We start from the raw sequence: 26,050 nt of genomic DNA, 5'->3' as shown, positions 1-26,050 counted from the left end.
ATAGTGTTTCCACAAATTACGGATTTAAATTGTACTCTTTTACGTTTACATTTACAATATAAATAAATGGTCTTAATTGTATTAGTCACCCCAACCTCTCATATTTATATTTATATAAAATAAAGAAAAAAAACTTGTTTATTTTTTAGATAATATTTTCCATTTGTACTGAACACAACCTATAAGGCTATAACTATACAATAAAAATAGATTAAATAACAAGTACAAGCTTGTCTTTCCTTGTTATTTGCACAAAATATATTGGAAAATAAAATTGATTAGCAAGCGATTTTTTGGGTATATTATAATCCATTTGTTCTTCTTTTTCTTTTTTTTCTAGAAATTTTAACACTCTTATGAACAAATTTTTTTTTGAAAAATGCTAAATTTGGAGAATAAGTATTCTACGGGTGTTGATAACATAGTTTACAAATATATGTATTTATAACAACGATAGCATATCCAGTAATATTCACTAAGTGTGGAGTGGAGAGTAGAATATATGCATACCTTATTACTACCTCGTAAAGATAGCTATTTTCGAAAGATCCTCGGCCCTTCAAATATCTTTATTTGCTAAGATAAAATTTAGAGAAAAAAAACAAACAAAATATAGCAAATACATCTGTAGCATACAAATTGTAGAGGCCCATAGTATAAGCCCAGCCCACTAAGTAGCAACACTGTGAAGAACAACAGTCTAAATTGTAAGCCCAGGCCCAAATCCAAAAAGGACACCCCATTCAAGCCCTTCACCAGTAGTTCCTAGGCCTTCTTTTGTAGAGGCCTTTCTCATTTCATCCAAAATAAACAACACACAAGCACTTGACATATTGCCATAGTTACTCAATACTTCTCTTGAAACCCTAAGTTTCTCAGGCTTTAGGCCCAATTTTAATTCAACTTGGTCCAACATCGCAGGTCCACCTGGGTGAGTAATCCAAAATAGAGAGTTCCAATCAGATATACCTAGAGGTTGAAATGCATCCAGAAGGCTCTTCTCGATGTTTTTCGAGATTAGCCCAGGAACATCCTTGAGTAAATGGAATATATGCCCAACCTCACGGAGGTGTCCATAGATAGCCCCTTCGCTATCAGGGACTAGAGTTTGAGCTGCTGAGACGAGTTTGAATAAAGGCCTTTCGACCCCTAGATTTGGGTCTGAACCTATAATAACTGCGGCCACCCCATCACCAAAAAGGGCTTGGCCTAACAAGTTATCTATGTGAGATTCACTAGGTCCACGAAACTTGACCACAGTGATCTCAGAGCTAACAACAAGGACTCTAGCACCTTTGTTGTTCTCAGCCATGTCTTTGGCTAGCCGGAGTAATGTTCCCCCGGCATAGCAATCTTGTTGGTATATCATGAGTCGCTTGACCGATGGGCAAAGCCCGAGTAGCTTAGCGAGCTGGTAGTCGCACCCGGGCATGTCCACACCACTAGATGTACAAAAGACCAAATGGGTAATCTTGGATTTGGGCTGGCCCCATTCCTTGATGGCCTTTTGGGCTGCCTCTTTGCCAAGTTTAGGCACTTCAACAATAGCTATGTCTTGCCTAGCATCAAGGGAAGGTGACATATATGCACACATATTAGGGTTCTTTTTCAAGATTTCCTCGGTTAAGTGCATGTATCTTTTTTTAATCATTGATTTATCACCTGCAAATATGAAAAAAATTGTCAAGAAATTAAAAATAATAAAGATATGAAATTTCCAACCATGGTAATCATTAAGCAAGATTAACATGTGTTGTACTCAGGGGAGTATGAGGGGGTCACTGGGTTCACGTGAACCATGCTCTCCTTTCGAAATCGTATATAGTACTATTATATTTTAAATATAGACGTATGAATCTACAGTACTTGAAGTATCATATAATGAACTGGTGATTGAGTGCACCATTCTAAATTAGAATTTTATGTCTATCTTGTTTTATTTGAATTCTAAAATTGGGGTAACACCTCTTTAAGTGATTATTGATAGCACTTTATATATATATATATATATATATATATATATATATATAGAGAGAGAGAGAGAGGGGTTTAATCTTTCAAAATTTTCAAAAAAAAATCAAGTTTATCACATTGAAAATTCCTATTCTTTTTAGCAATCTAATATTTTTATATAATTAAGCCAAATGTGTATATTAAAACTAGTGGTACTGGATATGATATAACATACAATTAATGGTTCATTCGATCTCATATAATATACACTATTTGAATAGTTAAGAATTAATTTCGGACCAATAAGTTTAGGAAAAATTACCTAAATACACAACTTGTTTTACCATATTCTCTAAAATTTCCTACCATTTGAAAATTAACAAAAATCCCTACTCTCTCCTAATCTCGGATACATTACTTTATGCAATGTATTGGTTGGATACATCACTTCACACGATGTGTCGATCGGATACATCACTTTGCGTGATGTATTAGGACGTACGCGATGTATCGTGATGTCGAGTGTTGTATCCGAAACTGACATGAGATGTACTAGGATGAGGGATATATTCGAAATCGAGACGCGATGTATCGATACGTTCTAGGATGTATTCGGATTCTATCAATTTTAAGAATTTTTTGTAATTTGGAAAAGAGTAGAGATAAGATGTAATTAGCTCTTAACACTATGAGATTTGTGCGAAATTCCCATAATTTTAATTATTTTTAGTGACAAGAACCTAAATGTCAAATCGATCAAATTTATATCTTAGATCCACCTTCTCGTAATAGTGCACTCATCATCGTAAAATCCTGGATATACCTCTAATTGTATTCAACTAGTTAAGGAAAAAATTACACAGGATATAGTCAATATAGAGTACCTAACTTCTATATAAAAAGTATTATATTTCAGCAGGTTAATAATTTTAAAAATATTAAAAAGTTCAAGAAAATCATATTCAATGAAAAGTTATTCGAACCAAACAAATATTAACAACTTAACATAAAATGTAACAAACACATAAAAACAATAAGGTGAGGAGTTTTTCTTTTAATAAGATAAGGAGTTATCTTACACATGCGCTTAAATTTTTCCTTGAGCTCAGTCTTGTGCTCACTATTAGTAATACGAAAATAATAATCAGGGTAAGTACTCTGATCAACACAATTGAAAGGCGTAGATGTTCCAATGGCCATGACCGTAGCCGGACCCTTGGCACGTTGCGCCTTACGATACTCCTCAACGGTGACCATTTTCGCCAGAAAAAATAGTGGATAATATGCTAGGTTTTTTTTAGGGTGTGTAGTAGTGTAACGTTTTTTCTTTTCATGGAGTAGTATAAACTTGTCATTTATTTATATGTGAAATCCAAAAGAAAGAATGGTGTTGACAGCCTTGGGCTTTGGACAAGAGTAATTTGAGACGTAACTATATCAAGAGTTTAATTAAAATGAGATACGAAATATATATTATATATATACATAAAAAATAATTTTAATTCTATATATACTATATGATTTAAATGAGTCGAGTTTTTTTTTTAAGTAGTTTGATCTCTACCTTCATGAGATAGGGATAAGGTCGTGTACACTCTATCTTCCCTAAACCTTACTTGTGGAGTTACACTATACGATATAATTTTTTGACGAAGGGGCTTCAAAGAATCGCTCATGCCGCCTATATCTCAATTTTAAACCCTATTAATACTCTTTGGAGAATCAAATATACCTCCCTATAATCACTACAAGAAAATATAGAATTAGATACGAAATTTATCGATAATCCCTAGCTAATTCATCTGAAAAGCTTCTAGCTAAGTGAATTTGTTTATAAGTCATCATTAATTCATAGCCAAATGAAATTGTTATAAATTTTTGTTGTTTAGCTTTTAATTTTTTAAAAGAAATTTTGAACACGTGAGTTTGTCCTTGCCAAATTAAGTAGTAATATTTATATTTACACTAACATTTAATTAGATGTGTTTTTTTTTTTTGCAATTCCAACTCGTCACACAAAGTGTCAAAAACAATAAATGCAGTCGAGTGTCATACATATACATTTTGTGTTAGATACAGGAATGCAATGAATTGATATATGACAGAACTAGAGTTTTTGAGTTTAAATTTTGAACGTATTGGTTGTAATGATTTGATGTATGATCAATATGACAGAATCAAAGTTTTTAAATTTAAATTTTAAACGTATTGATTGTAATGAATTGATGTATAATTAATATGACAAAATCAGATAGTTCTCGAGTTTACATTTGTAAATGTATTGATTATAAAGAATTGATGTATGATCAATATAACAAAATTTAAGTTTTTTCCGAGTTTAAATTTTTAACGTATTGAAAGTATTGATTGAAGAGTTTCAAAATCGGATAGCTATTTATTTTTAAAGGATAATAGTACTTTTGATTCTTTAATTATTAACAGGTTTTAATTTTGGTCCTCATAGATTCAACATATTTAATCTTAACTTAATCAAAATGTATGTTTTAAATCCATATATGTAAGGAATATGTTAAATTAAAATTATTTTTTTAGAACTACATTAATTACCCACATATATGAAATAACAATATATACACATTTTTATAGTACATGATTAATTACAAAATCTGAGAATATATTCCCAAGTAAAGGGATCGCAACTGCACATTTTAAGGAATTGAAAATTAATTAATGCTTAGTCAGATATCACATAAATTAAAATTTACCAAATAGAGATGGACCAAAAGAAATATTTGGTACATGAACGGAATGAAATTTAATAAAGAGATAAGTAATACCTTTAAACTTGACGCAAATCATTAGGTTCGTTTCGAACTATTGACATTCTTAAAAATATCTTTCTACTTAACTAACTAAACTTTGATATACCCTCGATTTGTCACATGACATAGCAATTTTCAAACTCTTGTAGAGCACGGGACTCTTAATAAAAGCCGAGAGAAGTATTGAAAATAATCCTAAAGTATTTTAGGGGTATATTTTCACTCATGTCATTAGATCAGAGTGTATTTAAGTTCAGTTAGTCAAGTATAAATGAGTGTTTTTAAGACTTTCAATAGTTCGAGAATAAAAGTAATTTAATTACAAAATCATTTGATATTAAAGATTATGGTAATCATCTAATTTCTTTCCCAAATAAATGTGTGTATTTTGTATTGTGGAAAATATTTTTAAATTTTTTCATGTTAGATTAATTTAAAAAATTAAATATATTTTTCTAAGAAAACACGTATTTTAGAAATGAGAAAAATGACTTCGACCATAAGTTTCACAGGTGATATTTCAGATAATGTTTTCTTCATCCCATGCCCACCTTTCTCTTACCACAACCTTAGATAATATACAAATATTTTTAGAATATTACTTTTTATTTAAATATCAAGCATAAGAAAATATATTTAAAAAAACACAATTTTTTTAAGAAAACATTTTTATTCATACCGAACGCAACTTATACCTATAAAATAAAAATAGAAATTATATAACTACAAGCTTGTCTTTCCTTGGTTTTTCACACAAAATATATTGGAAAATAAAAGTGATGTATAGGGAAGCTTATTTCTTCGGTTTATATATTATCATAATTCGCTTGTTCAAACTTTTAAAGAATTAAAATTCATTTGAATGAGAATATTTTTCAGGAATAGTGGAATCATTTTAACCAGTTTTACGATTGTGAGAAGGTGAAATTAAAGTGATAATTATGCAAATTAAATGAAAATTAAAATTAGACAGAAATTTATTAGGTATTTGATTACATAGTTCTCATTACAAATATCTTTATTCGCAAAGATAACATAAATATTAAATAACAAAACATAGCAAATACATTAATAGCAAACAAATTTTAGAGGCCCACAATATAAGCCCAACCCACTAAGTAGCAACACTGTGAAGAACAACAGTCTCAACTGTAAGCCCAGGCCCAAATCCAAAAAGGACACCCCATTCAAGCCCTTCACCTGTAGTTCCTAGGCCTTCTTTTGTAGAGGCCTTTCTCATTTCATCCAAAATAAACAACACACAAGCACTTGACATATTGCCATAGTTACTCAATACTTCTCTTGTAGCCCTAAGTTTCTCTTGCTTTAGGCCCAACTTTAATTCAACTTGGTCCAAAATCGCAGGCCCACCCGGGTGAGCGATCCAAAATAGAGAGTTCCAGTCAGATATACCTAGAGGTTGGAATGCTTCTAGAAGGCTCTTCTCGATGTTTTTCGAGATAAGCCCAGGAACATCCTTGAGTAAGTGGAACGTAAGCCCAACCTCACGGAGATGTCCATCGATAGCACCTTCGCTATCGGGGACAAGAGTTTGAGCTGCTGAGACGAGTTCGAATAAAGGCCTTTCAACCCCTATAATTGGGTCCGAACCCATAATGATAGCGGCCGCCCCATCACCAAAAAGGGCTTGGCCTACCAGGCTATCTAAGTGAGATTCACTGGGTCCACGGAATGTGACTGCAGTGATCTCAGAGCAAACAACAAGGACTCTAGCGCCCTTGTTGTTCTCAGCCAAGTCCTTGGCTAGCCGGAGAACTGTTCCCCCGGCAAAGCAACCTTGTTGGTACATCATGAGTCGCTTGACTGATGGGCGAAGCCCGAGGAGCTTAGCGAGTTGGTAGTCGCACCCGGGCATGTCCACACCACTAGTTGTACAAAAGACCAAATGAGTTATCTTGGATTTGGGCTGGCCCCATTCTTTTATGGCCTTTTGGGCTGCCTCTTTGCCAAGTTTAGGCACTTCAACAACAACTATGTCTTGCCTTGCATCAAGGGAAGGCGCCATGTATGCACACATGTTAGGGTTCTCTTTCAAGATTTCCTCTGTTAAGTGCATATATCTCTTCTTAATCATTGATTTATCACCTGGAAATATACAAAAAAAAAAAAAAAAAAAAAAAAAAAAAAAAAAAAAAAAAAAAAAAAAAAAAAACTAATGTCAAGAAATTAAACATAAAAAAGATATGAATTCCTAAATATTTGGACAATTATTTTTAATTTTTTTTATAATTGTTAAGCAAAATTAACATGTGTTGTATTCAACTTATTAAGGAAAAAGCAACATGGGATATAGTCAATATCACCAAAAGCATATCACATGTGATGCTATTTAAGGAATTAACCAACTGATTAATACTACATCATTATTATAAGATGAAAAAGAGAGAATTAATTATTAGATGAATATTATGTAAAGTCACCTCTAATTATCAAAATTCAATTAAATTAATAGAGTTTCAACCATTAATCTACAACTCCAACATACATTACTATTCATATGAAATTCATATTTTTAGGTGAATTCAGGCATAATAAGTTCTTCAAAATAAACTTTATGTGTTAGGAAACTACGTAAAAAGTATTAATTTCAGCAGGTTAATATAATTAAAACATTCCAAAAAAATCATAGTCAATGAAAAGCTATTCGACCCCACAAGATTAACATAAAATTTAACAAAACAAGTAAAAACAATAAGGTACTATAGGGGGTTTATATTATCTTACACATGCGCTTAAATTTCTCCTTGAGCTCAGTCTTGTGTTCACTGTTAGTGATACGAAAATAATAATCAGGATAAGTACTCTGATCAACACAGTTGGAAGGTGTAGATGTTCCAATGGCTAGGATCGTAGCTGGACCCTCAGCACGTTGTGCCTTACGATACTCCTCCACGGTGACCATTTTCGCTGCAAAAAATGGTGGATATGCTAGGTTTTTTTAGGTGTTTAGTACTACGTGAACGAAGAGTGATAAATGTCTTATGTTTTTTTTGTTTGCATGGGGGTTGTATAAACTATATACTAGTGTGATATATTTATATGTGAAGTCCAAAAGAAAGAATGGTAGATAGAGATCACGTGCTTCAACACCTAATGGCACGTGACTTTGTGTTTTTTTTGTTTTCCTTTCTTTTAGACAATAATAATATAATAATAATAAATATTGGACTGCTACCTACTTTATCAAGATCAACGATCATAAAATTTTGTTAATTATATTGAAATAAAAATGAACGGTGTTGATCAAATCTTACATAAGATTTCTGTTACTTTATTACATCACCTTTGATAGGTTTGGCTTTTGGACAAGAGTTTGACACGTAACACTATATCAATAGTTTTACTTTAGGTTAAAATCAGATACAAAATCAGTCTCTCTATCTTTATGAGTCGGAGTTCGAAAATAGTTTCATAAGATAGGAGTAGGATCAGCATACATTTAACTCACTCAATCTCTAGCTAGATATCAATGTCATTATTATATATACAGTATAATTTTCTGATAAAGAGGCTCCGGAGAACTGCTAATGTCGCCTATACCTCAACTTCAAACCCTAATATTCTTTGAAAAATCAAATATATTTCTTATTTAATTATGACATTTTTATAACCTATGTGTTATGAATTTAATTTTGTGGAATTTAACAATTTAAAGAAATTTTGAACATGTAAGTTAATTATGACATTTTGACGTATGTGTTGTGAATTTAATTTTGTGGAATTTAACATTTTACAGCACATTTTAAAGAAATTTTGAACATGTAAGTTTGTCATTACCAAATTAAGTAGTCAATATGTACATACACTAAAATTTAAGTAGATCGTTTTTTTGTTAAAAAAAATAATTCTAACTCGTCATTTTTTTAGGACATAAACAATAAATGCAGTCAAAAACATATTATGTCTTTTCACATTTCACTAAGGGATTATAATTGGGAAAATTGTATGAAATAGCAAACTATTAATTCAAATTAAATGTTATAGCCATTATTTATTTTATTTGTAATTCGCAACAAACATCCCATTTTTTTGCTATTTGGTTCGGTATACAATTAGTCATTCGGTATACAAATGTATAAAATGTATAAAATGCGTTTGTGTTTGTATAAAGCGAGAGAAAAATGTATATACAAATACAAATACATATATTTTCGTTCTATACACTTATAATTATACAAATACAAATCTTATTATACAAATTACAATGTATAAATGAATTTATACAAAACTGAACAATTGTATAAAATTGGATGTATCTAGCAAATTATACAAATCAAAAGCTCCATAGCAAACATAAAAATTGCTATAGAGCGCAATTATGCAAACTATAGCTACAACATACAAATATGATTTTTATTTTTGCTAAATGTGAAAGTTGTTCATTATAATTTGCACATTTTAAGAAATTAAATATTTAATATGCTTAGTCAGATATTATCTAAATTAGAGTTTTACCTAATATACGGACATAGAGATCAAACGATAAAAAAAATAATCTATATTCCGTCAAAAATCTTATATTCAACTCATAAAAGTAGTTATTTTTTAATTAACGATCAATACACTAAAATATTCCATCATGGATTTTGCTATCGTTTAAATTCAAACTAATCGAGTCAATAAGTTTCGAATGCATGTTTGGTAAAATGAAAGGTAGGTAGAATGTACACAACATATATAGGAAAACATCTAATGTGATAAAAAATTTAAACATTCTTTGGTTTGGTTCTATTCAGGAGAAAGAATGTACTGTATTGTTTTGATTGTTAAGTAGGTAAGTTGTGTGGTGTTGGAAGATTGACTTTAACGTGTGGACAACAGGGCTATAACGTTGTACCAGGGCTCGGTATAAAATATTGAAAATTGAATTATCGAATTGAATCGAATTTTTGTTAATGTGATATTTGGTAGTTTTGATATTTGAGTGATATCTAGGTTTGGTTTGATGCGAGACATCATTTGATATTCGGTATTTTCCAAATACCGAATTACTTATTTAATGAAGGTTATATATTAACAGGTCTATTGCTCATTAGTACAAGTCTAAAGAAAAAAGTTAAAGATTAAACATAAACAATCCATATACATATGTTTTTTAGTTGTATCAATTTATTTTTCTTGATGTCTTCTTATTTGTTGATCTTCTATTCTAATAATTGGAACAATAGTATACGTTATTATCGAATACCATATCGAACCAAAGTTTGATTTACCAATTACTGAATTACCAAAATGAAATTTAACAATTTGATAATTGATATCTACTTTTTACTTCCAATTATCAAATTAACGAATTGAAAATTAAAAAATTCCAAATAGAATACCGAACGTTGAATGCCCAACCCTACCTATATTTGCTCTTTAAATTTTACAAGTTTTCCTTTTGTTCAGAAATAAATAACGCACACAATATTTGCCTAAATTCATTAATTGTTTTTATCTATTATTAGTATTTTAGGTTACTTTGTTAAGTACACGTATGTATGTGCGACCAAAAAATTTTAAATTATGATGTAGTTTTTTGAACATTTCTTGTAGTATTTATTGTTACAAAAAAAAGTCTTTTTTGTTCACAGTATAGTGACTACTTTTACCCTTGCAACAAAATTCTCATTTCACTAGTAATATTATTTAAAATCGAAAAATATTTGTTTAATAAGCATTTTAGGCATTGAAATTTTATGAGACTTTACAAGTAAAATTCCGATGTCTAAAAGCATATTCAATAGAAATTGGCAATTTGCTGCCAAATTAATAAATATTTCATGTATGGGTTCTTAATTTAATTTTTTTCATGTGATCTTGGTTAATCCTCATCTTTTGAGTCAACTTTTAAAATCGAGTTAAGTCCTAATGTTCATTTCTTCATTATCGTATCAAAGCTAGACTTATTTTAATTTGTGGCTTATCCGGTGTTGATCCTCATTTTATCTCGTGTTCATGTTCTAATTGTTCAGTTCTAGGTGTGTAATGACTTCTTTAATCTCTTTATATAATCTTAGACAATTTTCACATTCTGCACTAACTTTTAAAGTTTGAATAAGACCTAAATTTCAAATAGAGTTGTATGCGTCTAATGTTTCGTCCCTGAAATACAGCAAACAGGAAAGGAAAACAGCAAACAAACAACAATATTTGCAATTGAATTTATGCGAAGGTTACAATCTTTATAAAATCTTCAAGAAAAGATATGTAATTCCCCGATTCTTCTCTTCACGGATGTTTTTGATTTGATGGAATACTTGCGACTCAACACTTGGAGCGAAGACTTCTTTGTATGCAGAAGACTTGCAGATCACAACTGAAGAACAAAAATTCTCTATGTATTTCTCTGTGTGTTCCTTCTGGTCTTATAAAGACCTTTTTATATAGGCTTGAGCTAGGGTTTCAGGGGTGTTTTGGCCCGAGTAATTTTGACCCTTGGGCTTGAAGAACATGAGTTGGGCTCATCTTGTCAACTTAATAGACTGACCCAAATGTAATTTGGACTTGATTTAAGTCATATAATTTTAACTTAAATATTAATCCAACTTTATTAACCAGTAATTTGACTTGGTCAATGTATCATGAATTTAGGATTTAATCCAAATTTAATATGAATTTATCAATAAAACTTCAATGTCTACAAGATTTTTTAAAATCATAATTGTATAAATTCTCAATATATTTCTAGGTTTCTTGTCATCTATAAAAATATATGAATTTGTTAAACGCTAATTTTAGTTGTGTTATGAATGGGCTTAATTTTGCCAAGTCACTATGAATATAGACATTTCCCTTTTTGCACAAATATTTAAGGTAAAGTATAGAAGTCTTTTTCTTGCCTTTCAAAAATTGCACTTTTTCTACAAATTATCCCCAAAAGTTTGGAAGGATGGGGTTGATGATATTTAACCAAAAAAATAATAATTCAAAAAAAAGTATATTCCTAGTGGCCGGATATATTAATATCCGGTCTAGTTCATATTAAATGAATTGCTGAATATGACACACCTTATGAGAAACAATATATTTAAGGATAAAATTTAGAGGTTACTTTCATTATTACCCTTTTAATTATTCCTAGACTATTCTCTTAGACAACATAAAGTTATTACGAACTTCATTAATTAAAAGAAAGATAAATATGAAGAGAAAAAAAGTCACAACAATTCTCTTGAACTTTGAAAAAATTCAGAACTATAAAAAAATCTCAACAATTCACTTAATATGGACTATAGCTCAGTTGGTTGATTATCTAAACTTCTACCTTATTGATAAGATTTCGGCTCTCCACCTTATAATCTCCTTCTGTATTTTTCCATTAAAAAAAAAGAATTTTCCCATTAATTTAGGTCTTAAAGGCAAGCAATTAATTATTCTCTTAAAAAAATCAAGTATATAGAAAGTTCTAGATCTTATTTTTATGCTTGAAAAGTAAAATTAGCTAAAATATGAAGGTAGATTTGTGTTTTTTTATATTGTTAGATACTTACATTGAAATCGAATTAAATTTAGATTTGCTATTTAATTCGAATCATAGTAAAAAGTTTGTGATCGAATGATACACAACAAATACAATACTTTACTTTTTTTTTTGGATAATAAGATTATATTATATATTTATATAATTAGGGGGGTACAGTAGTTTCATTAACCCTCTATGGGTTATTAGTTACAACAAGATTTTTGAAACGAGCTAACTTATTACACGTAGTAGAGTTAACTAGTCTAGAGGAAGTTACTCCGTTCTTGTCTTTTGTAAGCTGGCATTGGACAATGTCCGGAGGGGATTGAAGGATAGTAGCCATATTATAACTTGTTAGCTTGGAACCTTGCTTTGCCAAAATATCTGCTACGTAGTTCCCTTCCCTAAAGCTATGGCAGACCACTGGATTCAACAACTTCCTCAACAGTGACCTGCAATCAAATATAATAGATTCGTAAGGTGGTTGAGGATGATCTAGCAGTCTTAAGATATCAATGGAGTATGTTTCTACTTCTAACGGGCCCATTTTGAGAGAGTGAACCAAAGATAGACCCACGTGAAAGGCTCTTTTGTTAAAAAAGTAGTTTCGAGTTTCGAAGAATAATTATTTTTGTTTGGCTGATCAATTTGAAAAAAAAAATGTTTTGCTAGTATTATTGCAGCAAATTGCGTTTGGACAAGTTTTTTAAAAAGTATTTTTTCAGTTTTTCTAAAACAATTTTTATTATTAAAAGCTTGATCAAACACATCAATTTTCTAGAAAAAATATATTTTTTTAAAAATAAAAGAAATACTTTTAATTTCTTAAAAGCTTGACAAACTATAATTAGTGGGCTACCAAATTTTGAATATTAAATAAAAGTAAATAAAAACAGGGAAACAAGAAATGGACCATTTCATTAATTTGAGTTGCAACATTAAGAGGAATTAAACAAAACTTTGATCACAAGAGAACACATCGTCTTAAAAGGTCCCTCTCGTGGCCAAAATCACACCTCATAGCCTACCTAACTTTTTCACTAAGCACAACCACAACAGTGAAATCTCATTCGGTGGAGTTTGGAAAGGATAAAATATACGTAGACTTTATCACTATTTTATAGAGTTCGAGATGTTATTAAAGAAATATCCTTGGCTCAAGTATATTAAACCCAAGTAACAAAAAAAGAAAATCATGAAGAAAATACATCAATTAATAAAACAACAGTAAAAAGTCTATAAGAAAGAAACTAGTGTACGACTACTACTACAGGGCGGAACTAGAATTTTCACTTAGGGGTTTAAAATATGAATAAGTAAACATACGAACTAGTCGAAGAGGGTTCAACATTTATTATATATACACAAAAAATAATTTTAATCATGTATAAATAGTGAAATTTTCGATCGAAGGGGGTTCATATGACCCACCTAGGCCTAAGCTAGCTCCACCCCTAACAACAGGCACTAACAAGCCTAAGCGAGATACCTTCTAACCCTACTAACCATCTACCCTAATATGTAGCATCCACTCCACTCTATAAATCGTTTCTCAAATTTAAAACTTAAGTAGTTTTTCACGTATAGGTTGTGAGTTTTAGTTCCATGATTTATTTTAGGAGTTTAAACTCCCCAAGTCGTTTATTGAATTTGAATTTCCAATAATTTTTCATTATGATTGTGAAAATTTATACTCCGTGAATCTTTTCCGAATAACTCAAAATACCAACATAATTTCACACTGTAATTGTGAAAAATTAAATCCCATTAATCATTCATAAAGTTTAAACTGATAAAAAAAATGAACTTCATAATTTTTTCACGTAGTTTGAAACTCTTAATCAGAACTCCATTATTTCTCAATTACATTCTAAATGATAGTGGTATGAAACTTGCTCAATTGACCACAAACTTTGTCTTATGGTAGACAACGTAAGTTCTTCCTAGCGATTTTTTTCAACTTAAGATCATTTTTTTAAGTTTTATTAAGCAAGATCAAAAATTCAAAACCGAACACTTTCAAAGACATCACGCATCATTTCCTAGTACCCATTTTCCCAAATCCTCAAATTTAAATGGGCCAAGCCCATATACCCAAGAAAAGGAAAGAGAGAATCCAAGCCCATTATTAACAGTCTGATATTGGGCCATTGGCAAAATCCAGGCCCAAAAGGCTCAAAGTTTATAAAATATCAATTTCAACCCTCCAACAAATCACCCTAAACACAAAAGCCCCTTAAGTTGAACAGTTTTAAGCCTTTTCAGTTCACCACCAATAGAATTTTGTGAGCAAAAGAGAAAAACTTTGTGAAATCTCAATCTCAGCCATGTCTTCGAACAACCCTTCTCAGCTTCTTCCTTCTGGTACTTTCTTTAACTTTTGCCTTCTATTTTTTTTATTTTGTTCTTGTTTTTTTTAGGGATTTGGTGTAATTTTTATGTTTTTTTTGTTAGTTTTATGAGATGGATTTTTGAGTTTATGTGTTTAATTTTGCAGAGTTGATTGATCGTTGCATTGGTTCAAAGATATGGGTGATAATGAAGGGTGATAAGGAGCTTGTTGGTACACTTAGAGGATTTGATGTTTATGTTAACATGGTTCTTGAAGATGTTACTGAATAGTAAGTTTTTTGTCTCTTTACTTTTTATGGTGTGGGGCAGTTCTTTTTGTTGATGATTTTGCTGTTGTTTTTGTTAAAAAATGGAACTTTAGGGTTTTGGAATGCTAGAATTTTGCCATTGTTTTGTCAAAGATTGTGACTTTAGGGTTTTGGAGTGCTAAAGGAATTTAGTAGGTTTTCAATTGTGTGCATTGGATTTGGAGCAGAGATTGATTAAGTAGACCAGTTTTGTGTAGTGATAGGTGCCCGGTTAAATTTGCGGAGTTTAGAATTGCAATCTGTGTACTTATATGAGAATTGGGGTTTAGCGTCGTGTGTAGTTGAAAATGATTCAAGAATCAAGTTGTGAACTTTTGGTGAAGTTCGAATACACCAGTTTGTAATGTGGAATTGGGAAGTCTTGAATGTTGATCACAAATTCATGCCTTTCTGTTAAGTAAGTAATGCACGTTCTTTTCCATGCTCTTATCCTGGTATATCGTAGCAGCCATTGGATTTTATTATGATGGAGCTGGGAATTGGGAACCATCATGTTAATGTTGTAAAGTAATGTATGCTCAACTTTTTGAGAGTTACTCTTTACAATAATTTTGTATGTTAGCTCTGCATAAATGTTAATGCATAAATATTGATGTTACATAGTTTGTGCCATTTGAAAAGCTATCCGTTCTGCCTCCGCCCTCATAACTCTGCTATGAGCTATATAGTTTACATAGTTTGTGCCATTTGAAAAGGTATCCGTCCTGCCCCCGCCCTCATAACTCTGTATGAGCTATAGTTGAATGGACTATTTGTCACTCCACTGTGCAACTATTTTTCAATATTTATTTCACTGCCATTTCTGTATCACATTTTGTATTACTCCTTTGTTTGGCTTTACTTGAGTTGAGGTTCTTTCGGAGACAGCCTCTCTACCTCCACGAGTTAGGGGTAAGGTCTGCGTATACTCTACCCTCCTTAGACCCCACTTTGTGGGATTTCACTGGGTATGTTATTGAGGCAGAGGCCTGATCTGTTGCACTGGGGACTGAAATTAGCTTTGGTATCTCTATTTGAGTGAGGATTTAGTTTTATTTTAGTACAAACTAAGATGATATGAGTCGAAAGTTCTCAGTCTGTCTATTTTAGATGATGATGTTGTTATCTCTCATGGTGAAAGAAGAAGTAACTTATTGAACCTTGAAAATGGATAATATATAGTATTGTTTAGGGAACCTGATTTATGTTTCCCAAGTGCAATTAAAATATTTACTCAGAAGTCTGAGAATGCATTTAAATTGTGGCCCTCTTATATGTCATCTTATCCCCTTGGAGTGGAAAGCCGCTATGCTGTGGAATCACATGGATAAAAGAAACATAATTTTTTTTTGAACTTGTGGATAAAAGAAACATAATTAAGGAGGAGGAGGAGGAGGGAGAGTGAATTCTCACGTTTGTTCTGCCTGTTTTGTCTAGTTTCCCATGGTTTGGAACTGTGGATGGGTAGCTATCGAAGGAAATTTAACGACCAAATAACATGTTATTTGCATATTCATCTAAAAGAGATCATTGTATACAGTAATAAATTCATAAGTTGACACCTAAAGGCTAAAAGCCTAAAACATACTCCTTGGGTACGGTACCTTTATGTTCATAGCAGCTTCGTTGTTTGTCTTTCAACTTTTGATGCTGGCCGATTCTTTCTTTTAAGGAGCACTAAAATATTATTTGATATCGAAATTATTTAAAAAAAAAAAAACTATAATTAGATATTGAAAACGGAGGTTTTAGGATGCATTCATCTGCTTTATTGATGATTCAGTATAAGATGCGGTCTCTCTTTAAGTCTAGTTTATCCGCATAAAAGTTATTATATCTTTTAATGTAACACAGTATGTCTGCCTTTTGTAAAGTTCATGTTATTCCCCATCCCGGGATGTAGACAGGTTTATTTTTTCCCGGTGCTTTTTATCAATCCTCTGCTCAACAAGTTTTCAATTATGTTACAGTGAGATCACTTCTGAAGGGCGGAGGATAACAAAACTTGATCAGATATTGCTCAATGGAAACAACATTGCTATCGTGAGTATAATCTAGCCCCTTCCGAATAAAATATTTCTTCATTTTTCCCCCTCTCCCTTCGAATAACAATATTGCTATCGTGAGTATAATCTTTTCTCCCCTTAATGCAGCTGGTTCCAGGAGGGTCGCCACCTGATGAATGATAACTGCTACGCAACTTGTGCTGTTTAGTGAGACTAGTTGATGAAGATTTCCGCGAGATATATGTATTTTTAGTAATTCTGATGTGTTCAGCTAAGCTCTACTATCAATTGTAGTTGCATTATATTGAAAACGTTTATGGTGATGATACTTGCAATGGTACTTTGGCTATGGTGTTGCCAAGCTGTTAGCTTTAAACTGTGTATGAAGTTTCGATAGAATGGTAAAACTCAAATGGATCATTGGTTACTGTGACGATACATTTTAGTTGTCTTTGTGCCTCGAGGGTGTAATCTAATGGTTAATGAAGTGTGTGCAAGGTTCAAGTTACAACAAAGATGGAAAAACATTAGGTGATTTCGTCTTGTTTGATTATTCTTAATAATAATAAACCAAGCAGGGACGAGTAAGACTCTTGCCTTTGCATATTGTAATTCAAATTAATCAGTTTTTTTTCCCAAACATGACAGACAATTTAAATGATCAGAATCTATGCATATTGCAACTTTCTCTATTACGAAAATCTTAAAAGAAAATACTTTGTTTTAATTAATTTATTTTGTTTTACTTTCTTTTTTAATCCATTTAAAAAATATCTTACTTTTTATTTTTATAAAAAAAGTAACTCTTTAGTTTTAACTTTCTACTGAATATGTTTAAGATTATGAAATTAAAGGACACTTTAGTAAATTCTAATTTCTAGCTATTTTTTAATTTAACACTACAAAATTGAAAAGTCATTTTTTAACTTCTTAAACTTTATTGAGACCTCATTTGATTTTCATAGAGTTTTCGAGATACTTACTATCTTACAAAGTTTTATTATAGCATCTATAATCGCTTCTGGTTTAAGCATATAACCCAACAAAAATATACATATATAAGAATTAACTTATCTGACTCTTTGAACAGTACTACTCCCTCCGTCTCATATTAGTTGACACGCAAATTGAAAAATCATAAATAAGAGGATAGTTTTACCAATTCACCCCTTAAGAACTTCTTTGGAGGTTTCCATACAAGTTTGAACACTTTAAAAAATAATTAATTGCAAGAATAATATGAGAATAAATCAATTAACACTTTTCTTGATTTAGTAAGTATGAGACAATTATTTTTAATATAATGATCAATTAATATCAGATAGAGGGAGTATAAAAATCGGTGCCAAATATTCCACAAAATTAAAAGACATTTTAGTACAAATTATATGTACAAGATTCAATTTTGTTTTAATTTTCTTAAATTTCGCATCAAGTTAAAATTACACACACTATCACGCGATTCAAAGTGAATAAGTAAAAGTGAACGGAGCGGATACCAAGTAAGGCATGCTAAGTTATTCCCGCGCAGAAACAAAAAGACTTTCACTTTGTATTGGGATTTGGGAGTAGAAGCTTAGCTGAGAATTTTCTTTGGAAGTAAAAGAAAAAAAAAATGCAAAACAAGAGAAGGAAATTAGATATCCCAATTGTGATCATAGATATCAGTAGTAGTAGTGAAGAAGAAGAAGATGATGATGATGATGATGATGTTGATTATATTGATAATTATAACACTTCTAGTGATGATGATGATGATGATGATAGTTGTGATAATACGAATTCGAAGAGGAAGAAAATGAGTTTTTCTAATAGTAGGAAGAAAGGGGAGTCCAAAATGTGTCATCAGTGTCAGAGGTCTGATAAAGAAAGAGTTGTGTGTTGTTCTAAATGTAAAGTAAAAAGATATTGTCTTGCTTGTATCAATAGATGGTAAGTACTATATTAGAGGTGGATTCAAGATTTAAACTTCGGGTTTTGACTTGTTTATCTTCCTTATCATGAGGGGACTTGGTTGAGGTTTTTTTTTAGCTAAAGATTGAAACTTTTGATGATGTAGGCATATTAATCCTATTTTTTGGCTTCTGTTCAATTTATGTGATGTAGTTTGACTTGACCTGGAGTTTAAGAAAGAAATGCTTTTGAAATATGTGGTTTAAATTATGTTTGTGTGACTAATGAGCCTTTTAAAGTTCATGAATATAGAAATATGTTGTTCTTTTTTAGACGGAGTAAAAATGAAAGTGAGTAGTATAAATTGGGATAAACTGAATATTTGATTATCATTTTGTGAGAGTTTTTGAAGAAATTTTAGGATGATCTTTTGTAAATGGCAATGGGGTAGAGAGGAAGGGAAAAGTTGTGGGGGGAAAAGCTAAAATGGGGCAGGGTGGGGCGGGGCGGGGTGGGCTAAGACTGTAGTAAGTTAAGTTGTGCCCTTCCCCGTCCTGCTTCACCCTGCCCTAGTTACAACTTACATACCTATTTTTTGCTAAGTACTTGTGCATTTTTTGTTTTGGTCATTGAGGTTGATGCTTGAAGACTTGGATCTTTGACAATCATATGATATAATAGTGTTTATATGAACTCTTTGATGATTTTATAGCATTGATGAATTAGCATATTTATATGATCAATTTCAATCAAATGTATACATTATATATGTAACCATTGCCCCGATCACTCCGGCTTCATCTGTTAGTCTGTAATCAGTTTCTGATGTTCATCATTTCTGTTTTGTATTTGTCCTCTTTTGTAGGTACCCTGGGATGCTAGAGGAGGACTTTTTAAAAGCTTGCCCTGTATGTCGTAACTTTTGCAACTGCATAGCATGTTTGCGGTTAGATGGGACAGCAAAAGTAGGATTCTTTCAGTTCTTCTCTTTGTCTAATGCTCTAAAAACATTTATTTATTGCAAATTGAGTGGTTCTCTTGTTTGCAATACAGCATTTGATGAATGTAGAAGTGAAGTTCAGTGATGAAGAAAAACTCGAGTGCTCTAAGCACATTGTACGAGCACTTTTGCCTGCTTTGGAACAACTTAATACCGAGCAAATGATTGAAAAGCAAATTGAGTATCAGATTCAAGGTATTATAAATCTCTCAATCTGATAAGAGGTGTTGTCACTTAGTAGGTTGTCATATACTGTTGGTAATACGGATTATTAATGTGAGTGACTCGATGTGATTTTGCAAATACTGGCAGCATTTGATGAAGCCAAACATCTCTAAGTTGATATACATTTAAGAATGCTATGAGTTTTGGGGGTGTAATTTTTCAAGAAAAAGATTGTTTCATTGAATACCATTTTTTCTTTCTTTGGCAGCATTGCCAGATTCGGAGGTTAAAATACCCAAAGCAAAATACGAGAAGGACGAGTGTATTTATTGGTGAGCATTCATATTTACTTTAGATTGTAATTACTCCCTTTGTCCATAAATAAGTGTCGCTTTAACTCATTTCACGCCCGTTAAGAAAAACAATAAATGTAAGGTATACTTTACTAAGTTACCCCTATTTATTAATGTGTTTGAGAATCGAGCACTATTAAGAAATAGTTCTTTAATATAAGGGTATATTTGAAAACAATTAATATTTTTGTCTTGAATTCCTTAAGCGACACTTATTTTGGGACAATATTTTTTGCTAAAGCTACACTTATTTTGGGACGGAGGGAGTAGTTGATAAATTCACTGAATATTGAATGTCATCCGTTATTTGCAGCAACTATTGCAGTGCATTTATTGTTGATTTTCACCGGAGGTGTTCTAGTTGTTCCTATGAACTTTGCCTTACTTGTTGCAAAGAATTAAGGAATGACAACTTGCAAGCAGATGCATCTGAAGTGAGGATGCAATATATTTACAATGGACTGGATTATTTGCATGGTAAAGGTTGTAGCGTAACTTCAGTCAAGAATGGAACTTGTGGTGGAACGACTAAAGTTAAAATAAGGGATCAAACTAAGGTGGCGATGACATCTAAATGGAAATCCGTGGAAAATGGTGCCATTCCTTGCCCACCCAAAGATATGGGAGGCTGTAGTAACGGAACATTAAATTTGAGATGTATATTTTCTGAGAATTGGATATCGCAGCTGTTACTCAAAGCTAAAGAAATATCTCAAAAATGTAAAGTGAAGGAAATGTATAATGATTCAGAACTGCACTACTCCTGTTCAAAATCTAAGGGTGAAAATGGTACTTATGGTGGCAAGCTACGTAAGGCAGCTGCTCGGGAAAGTTCTGATGATAACTATGTATTCTGTCCAGCAGCTGTGGATACTCGGCGTGCAAATTTGAGGCATTTTCGTCTATATTTAGCTAAGGGTGAACCAGTTGTTGTAACTAACGTCCATGATAATGCGTTGGGATTGAGCTGGGAACCTATGGTAATGTGGCGTGCTTGTCGACAAACCAAGAAGGCTACTGATGTTTTAAATTGCTTAAATTGGTGTAAGGTTTGTGTAAACATGCTTTGTAAAATCAGAAACAATTGAGGTGTAGTATATTATATTTTCCATGTTCTTACCTTAGTTTACTTTATCCTGGATACCATGCAGTTGGAAAAGAACATACACCAGTTTTTTATAGGATACACGGAGGGTCGCTTTGACAGTTACGGGTGGCCTCAACTCTTAAAGTTGAATGACTGGCCGCCATCAGGTCTATTTGATGAGCGGCTGCCGCGTCATGGTGCTGAATTTTCAAGTTGTTTACCTTTTATGGAATATACACATCCTCAATATGGCTATCTCAATCTTGCTCTAAGACTTCCTGATAACTTCGTGAAGCCAGATTTGGGGCCTAAGGCATACATTGCTTATGGTTTTCCTAAGGAGCTTGGACGTGGAGACTCAGTCACCAAACTACACTATGTTATGACTGATACGGTACGTTGGGCTCCTTCAAAATGTAGTGTAACAATTTGCTGGTACTGTAGAGATCTAAGTACTCAGAAATATTAGCATGCACTCTAACATTATGTATATTTTAGGTCAACATGTTGATGCACACTCAAGCAGTGGTCCCAACAGTTGAACAGCTCTCGGCCATAGAGAAGTTGAAACAGATTCACAAAGAGCAAGATCAGAGGGAATTTGTAGCTGATGCTAACAGGATGCATGAGAGCATTAAGGATTACATCCCTAATGTAAACGAAAAATCTGTGCTGAAAGGGATGAACTTTTCTCAGAAGAAACAGAACTGTGATGGTTTGAAAATTGAGAATAGTAGTAAATCTGAGAATAAGAAGTATTACCTGCGAAGTGTAAAAGCTGATTGTGAAACAAAGAAAGACAGAGAGGATAGTAGTTCTCGTTTTGGGCAGGATAGGTCTGAAGGATTTGAAGAAGCAGATGGTGGTGCTCTATGGGATGTCTTTAGGAGGCAAGATGTTCCTAAATTGGAGGAATATCTCAGGAAACACTTCAGGGAATTTAGGCACATATATGGCTCACCGTTGCCGCAGGTAAAGATAAGCTGCAACTTTCATTTACTTCTCCATTCTGAAATTTCTAAAGTAAATTTATCTTTATCCATGTTTTTCCTCCCCCATGACTATAAGTGCACGTCGTCATTTGTTTCTGTCTATTGACTTGTCACATCTCCATAGGATTAGTTAATTTTTCAGTCTCTATTTATTATAATCGTCTTGTACTTAAAAAAAGGTAGTTAAAGTTAAAGCTGTCTATTACATGAAAATGCTAATTAGTGACTCAAGTTTTACTAGCAATCATTTGTTAGTATAGTGAACCATTAACTGAGTGTTTGATATTTTGCTATGTGGTGTGGCCTGATGTTTATCGTCGTGGTGATTGCCATTGTAATTGCTATAATGGTGTGATGTTAGTTATTTATAATTCTCATAATAATCACTTTGATACTTTAGTGTGAAGACATGTAATGTACGTTATAGTACTTCGGCTCTGTTGATGGATGTTAGTTATGGTTTCTTATCTTTTATGGTTCAAAAATTACATCTCTTAGCTAGCAAAAGTTACAATGGAAATTTGATACTTCATTAAACTCCAAAACTATATTGATTAAACTCCAAAATATTATTTCCATTACAGGTTGTTCATCCCATTCTTGATGAAACTTTCTACTTGAGCACAGAGCATAAAAGGAGGCTAAAGGAAGAATATGGTCATCTTACTCTCTTATTCATTGCCATTTCCTTGCATGTCTTGTGTAAAAAGAAGTTTCGGAGTCTGCATCTTGCGTTCACTATGCTTTCATTTCCTTTTGCAGGAATTGAACCATGGACATTTGTTCAAAAATTAGGTGAAGCTGTTTTTGTTCCTGCTGGATGCCCTCATCAAGTTAGAAATTTAAAGGTATGGAGTTAGTTCACCTCTTTATCCCACGTCATCCTATCGCCCATTTTTTATAGCAAGTTTTTGTAGTATTAGGAAAGTCCAGCAGCGCATAAAACCGTCATTTTCTTTTCTTTTCCAGCAGTTTCTGCTTTTAGATCCCTGTCATAGTCCTTAATATTGCTTTAGAAAGTATCATATATCCTATACAGCTTCTTGAATGGTACCTTTCGTAGTTCCTACTGCTTTATGCAGAGAGAAAAAAAGATAATAAACAAAATTGAGTAATTTCAACTCGAGAGTCTACAAAAATAGATGCTACTAAGGTGTGGAAGCAAGCTATGAATGTGTAAACGTCGATACATTATCATGCATATCTTTGTTATCAGAAGTCCTTTTCATCAGTTCTAAGGACAGATGTAAAAATCAAGATTCTGGCTGAAATGAAGTCCGAAATTTTTTCATCAAATGTTGAAATAGATAACTATGTCTTCATTTTCTCAAAGTACACATCATTTCGTAGATGATTTACAATAGTAGAGTACTTATATAAGATCAGCTCGGTGACTTCTGGCGTTTTCATCTTTTACAGTCCTGTATCAATGTCGCTGTTGATTTTATTTCTCCTGAAAATGTGAATGAGAGCATCCGTTTGACTGAGGAGCTTCGCAAGCTTCCCAGAAATCATGAAGCTAGGGAAGACAAGTTGGGGGTATATGACTTCTTTTTTCACTACATTGATGTTATAATTGCAATATTAGTTTCTCGCTGAAATGAGTGTTTGCATGTGTAAAGATTACTAAATTCTGTGTGTGCCACTTCAGGTAAAGAAAATAATTGTTCATGCAATGAGCCAAGCGGTGAATCAATTGGAGAAGACACTATTGTAAGATTGCTGCTCCTTGTTTTCACAAAGTTATGCTCTTATTTGCTTTTTGTTTAACATGAAATTTATATATTTCGTTGAAAAAATGAACTTATATAACCAACTACTCCATCTGTCCCAATCTATGCGGCAAATCCTTTTTTGTTTGTCCCAAAAAGAATGACACCATTCTATATTCAGAGATAATTTGACTGTAAACTTCTCATTTTACTAATGAGTTTCAAAAGTCTTCTTTCTTAAACTACGTGTCCGTTCAAACAATGTCATTGCTTCTAGTGCTCTTCAGAATGCTAAATACCCTTGTTTATGTACACTTCATGTTTCTTTCTCTTCTTCTTTTCCTTTCGTGGATGCAAGTAGGAACTCTGAAGCAGGCATCAGTACAGGATTATCCTTATCAAGTTCGATCAGCAGAAGTATAAATGTGAGCCACAGTCCCAACAACTTTCATTTCCAAGTCGAACTTCATTATTTGCCTTTTTTTTTTCTTCATTTCCTCCTTTCTAGTCTATGCCAGGACCAAGTACACCAAAATCTTCTTCCTCCATTTCGGAAGATCTATCTAGTAGCAAGACTGCCAAAAGAGAAGAATATGTTGTTCCAACTGAGAATGAGAAACCAAGAACTGCTGAAGTTAATTTACGTTCTCCGCTTCCAGTTCTTGATCATCTGTCTTCAGCCAACAAGGTTTACTCATATGATTACTGATATCTCAACAGTCCCAATAGCTTTCATTTTTAAGTCAAACTTCATTATTTGGCTTTTTTTTTTTTTTCTTTTCATTTCCTCTTTTCTAGGCTATTCCAGGACCAAGTATGCCAAAATCTTCCTCCGTTTCGGAAGATCTATCTAGTAGCAAGACTACCAGAAGAGAAGAATATGTTGCTCCAAGTGAGAATGAGATACCAAGAACTGCTGAAGTTAATCGATGTTCTCCGCATCCAGTTCTTGATCACCTGTCTTCAGCAAACAAGGTTTACTCAATTGATTACTGATATCTCAATAGTCCCAATAGCTTTCATTTTTAAGTCAAACTTCATCACTTGTTTTTTTTTTTTTCATTTCCTCTTTTCTAGGCTATTCCAGGACCAAGTATGCCAAAATCTTCCTCCGTTTCGGAAGATCTATCTAGTAGCAAGACTACCAGAAGAGAAGAATATGTTGCTCCAAGTGAGAATGAGATACCAAGAACTGCTGAAGTTAATCGATGTTCTCCGCATCCAGTTCTTGATCACCTGTCTTCAGCAAACAAGGTTTACTCAATTGATTACTGATATCTCAATAGTCCCAATAGCTTTCATTTTTAAGTCAAACTTCATCACTTGTTTTTTTTTTTTTCATTTCCTCTTTTCTAGGCTATTCCAGGACCAAGTATGCCAAAATCTTCCTCCGTTTCGGAAGATCTATCTAGTAGCAAGACTACCAGAAGAGAAGAATATGTTGCTCCAAGTGAGAATGAGATACCAAGAACTGCTGAAGTTAATCGATGTTCTCCGCATCCAGTTCTTGATCACCTGTCTTCAGCAAACAAGGTTTACTCAATTGATTACTGATATCTCAATAGTCCCAATAGCTTTCATTTTTAAGTCAAACTTCATCACTTGTTTTTTTTTTTTTCATTTCCTCTTTTCTAGGCTATTCCAGGACCAAGTATGCCAAAATCTTCCTCCGTTTCGGAAGATCTATCTAGTAGCAAGACTACCAGAAGAGAAGAATATGTTGCTCCAAGTGAGAATGAGATACCAAGAACTGCTGAAGTTAATCGATGTTCTCCGCATCCAGTTCTTGATCACCTGTCTTCAGCAAACAAGGTTTACTCAATTGATTACTGATATCTCAATAGTCCCAATAGCTTTCATTTTTAAGTCAAACTTCATCACTTGTTTTTTTTTTTTTCATTTCCTCTTTTCTAGGCTATTCCAGGACCAAGTATGCCAAAATCTTCCTCCGTTTCGGAAGATCTATCTAGTAGCAAGACTACCAGAAGAGAAGAATATG

General features: G+C 32.6%; 4 protein-coding genes across 4 annotated transcripts; 2 read left to right on the top strand and 2 right to left on the bottom strand.

The window, feature by feature from the left end:
• Positions 1–670: 670 nt before the first annotated feature.
• Positions 671–3,225, bottom strand: LOC102580017 (chalcone synthase 1B-like). Its single transcript, XM_015314781.1, has 2 exons — positions 3,033–3,225; positions 671–1,662 (listed from the first exon to the last, which is right to left on the bottom strand). Exons 1-2 carry the CDS (start codon positions 3,208–3,210, stop codon positions 701–703), a joined length of 1,140 nt encoding a protein of 379 aa, XP_015170267.1. The 5' UTR covers positions 3,211–3,225; the 3' UTR covers positions 671–700.
• Positions 3,226–5,691: 2,466 nt separating this feature from the next.
• Positions 5,692–7,724, bottom strand: CHS1A (chalcone synthase 1a). The gene is given in 2 exon segments (NM_001288423.1): positions 5,692–6,842; positions 7,482–7,724. Coding segments are annotated over 2 exon segments (1,170 nt in total). The 5' UTR covers positions 7,660–7,724; the 3' UTR covers positions 5,692–5,850.
• Positions 7,725–14,430: 6,706 nt separating this feature from the next.
• LOC102579366 (sm-like protein LSM5) lies at positions 14,431–17,306 on the top strand. The gene is made up of 4 exons (XM_006360272.2): positions 14,431–14,568; positions 14,702–14,825; positions 16,814–16,886; positions 16,997–17,306. Exons 1-4 carry the CDS (start codon positions 14,532–14,534, stop codon positions 17,027–17,029), a joined length of 267 nt encoding a protein of 88 aa, XP_006360334.1. The 5' UTR covers positions 14,431–14,531; the 3' UTR covers positions 17,030–17,306.
• Positions 17,307–18,464: 1,158 nt separating this feature from the next.
• LOC102592630 (lysine-specific demethylase JMJ25-like) lies at positions 18,465–24,056 on the top strand. Its single transcript, XM_006360310.1, has 12 exons — positions 18,465–18,706; positions 19,608–19,707; positions 19,796–19,937; positions 20,176–20,239; positions 20,574–21,309; positions 21,412–21,741; positions 21,846–21,950; positions 22,179–22,319; positions 22,924–22,996; positions 23,102–23,187; positions 23,759–23,878; positions 23,991–24,056. Exons 1-12 carry the CDS (start codon positions 18,465–18,467, stop codon positions 24,054–24,056), a joined length of 2,205 nt encoding a protein of 734 aa, XP_006360372.1.
• Positions 24,057–26,050: the final 1,994 nt, after the last annotated feature.

Source organism: Solanum tuberosum, unplaced genomic scaffold, assembly GCF_000226075.1.
Source record: "Solanum tuberosum cultivar DM 1-3 516 R44 unplaced genomic scaffold, SolTub_3.0 scf00319, whole genome shotgun sequence".
Classification (NCBI taxonomy): Eukaryota; Viridiplantae; Streptophyta; class Magnoliopsida; order Solanales; family Solanaceae; genus Solanum; species Solanum tuberosum.
Note: the sequence above shows the minus strand (reverse complement) of the source record. Positions and strands in the feature narration are given on the sequence as shown.

Excerpts from the sequence above, each read along its gene's own strand:
- LOC102580017 (XM_015314781.1), bottom strand. The coding sequence starts at position 3,210 with ATGGTCACCGTTGAGGAGTATCGTAAGGCGCAACGTGCCAAGGGTCCG. Across the intron at positions 1,663-3,032 it reads GGAAAAATTTAAGCGCATGT|GTGATAAATCAATGATTAAA; the intron begins GTAAGATAACTC and ends TCATATTTGCAG.
- LOC102579366 (XM_006360272.2), top strand. The coding sequence starts at position 14,532 with ATGTCTTCGAACAACCCTTCTCAGCTTCTTCCTTCTG. Across the intron at positions 14,569-14,701 it reads TTCTCAGCTTCTTCCTTCTG|AGTTGATTGATCGTTGCATT; the intron begins GTACTTTCTTTA and ends TTAATTTTGCAG. Across the intron at positions 14,826-16,813 it reads CTTGAAGATGTTACTGAATA|TGAGATCACTTCTGAAGGGC; the intron begins GTAAGTTTTTTG and ends ATTATGTTACAG.
- LOC102592630 (XM_006360310.1), top strand. The coding sequence starts at position 18,465 with ATGCAAAACAAGAGAAGGAAATTAGATATCCCAATTGTGATCATAGAT. Across the intron at positions 19,938-20,175 it reads AATTGAGTATCAGATTCAAG|CATTGCCAGATTCGGAGGTT; the intron begins GTATTATAAATC and ends TTTCTTTGGCAG. Across the intron at positions 21,310-21,411 it reads ATTGCTTAAATTGGTGTAAG|TTGGAAAAGAACATACACCA; the intron begins GTTTGTGTAAAC and ends GATACCATGCAG.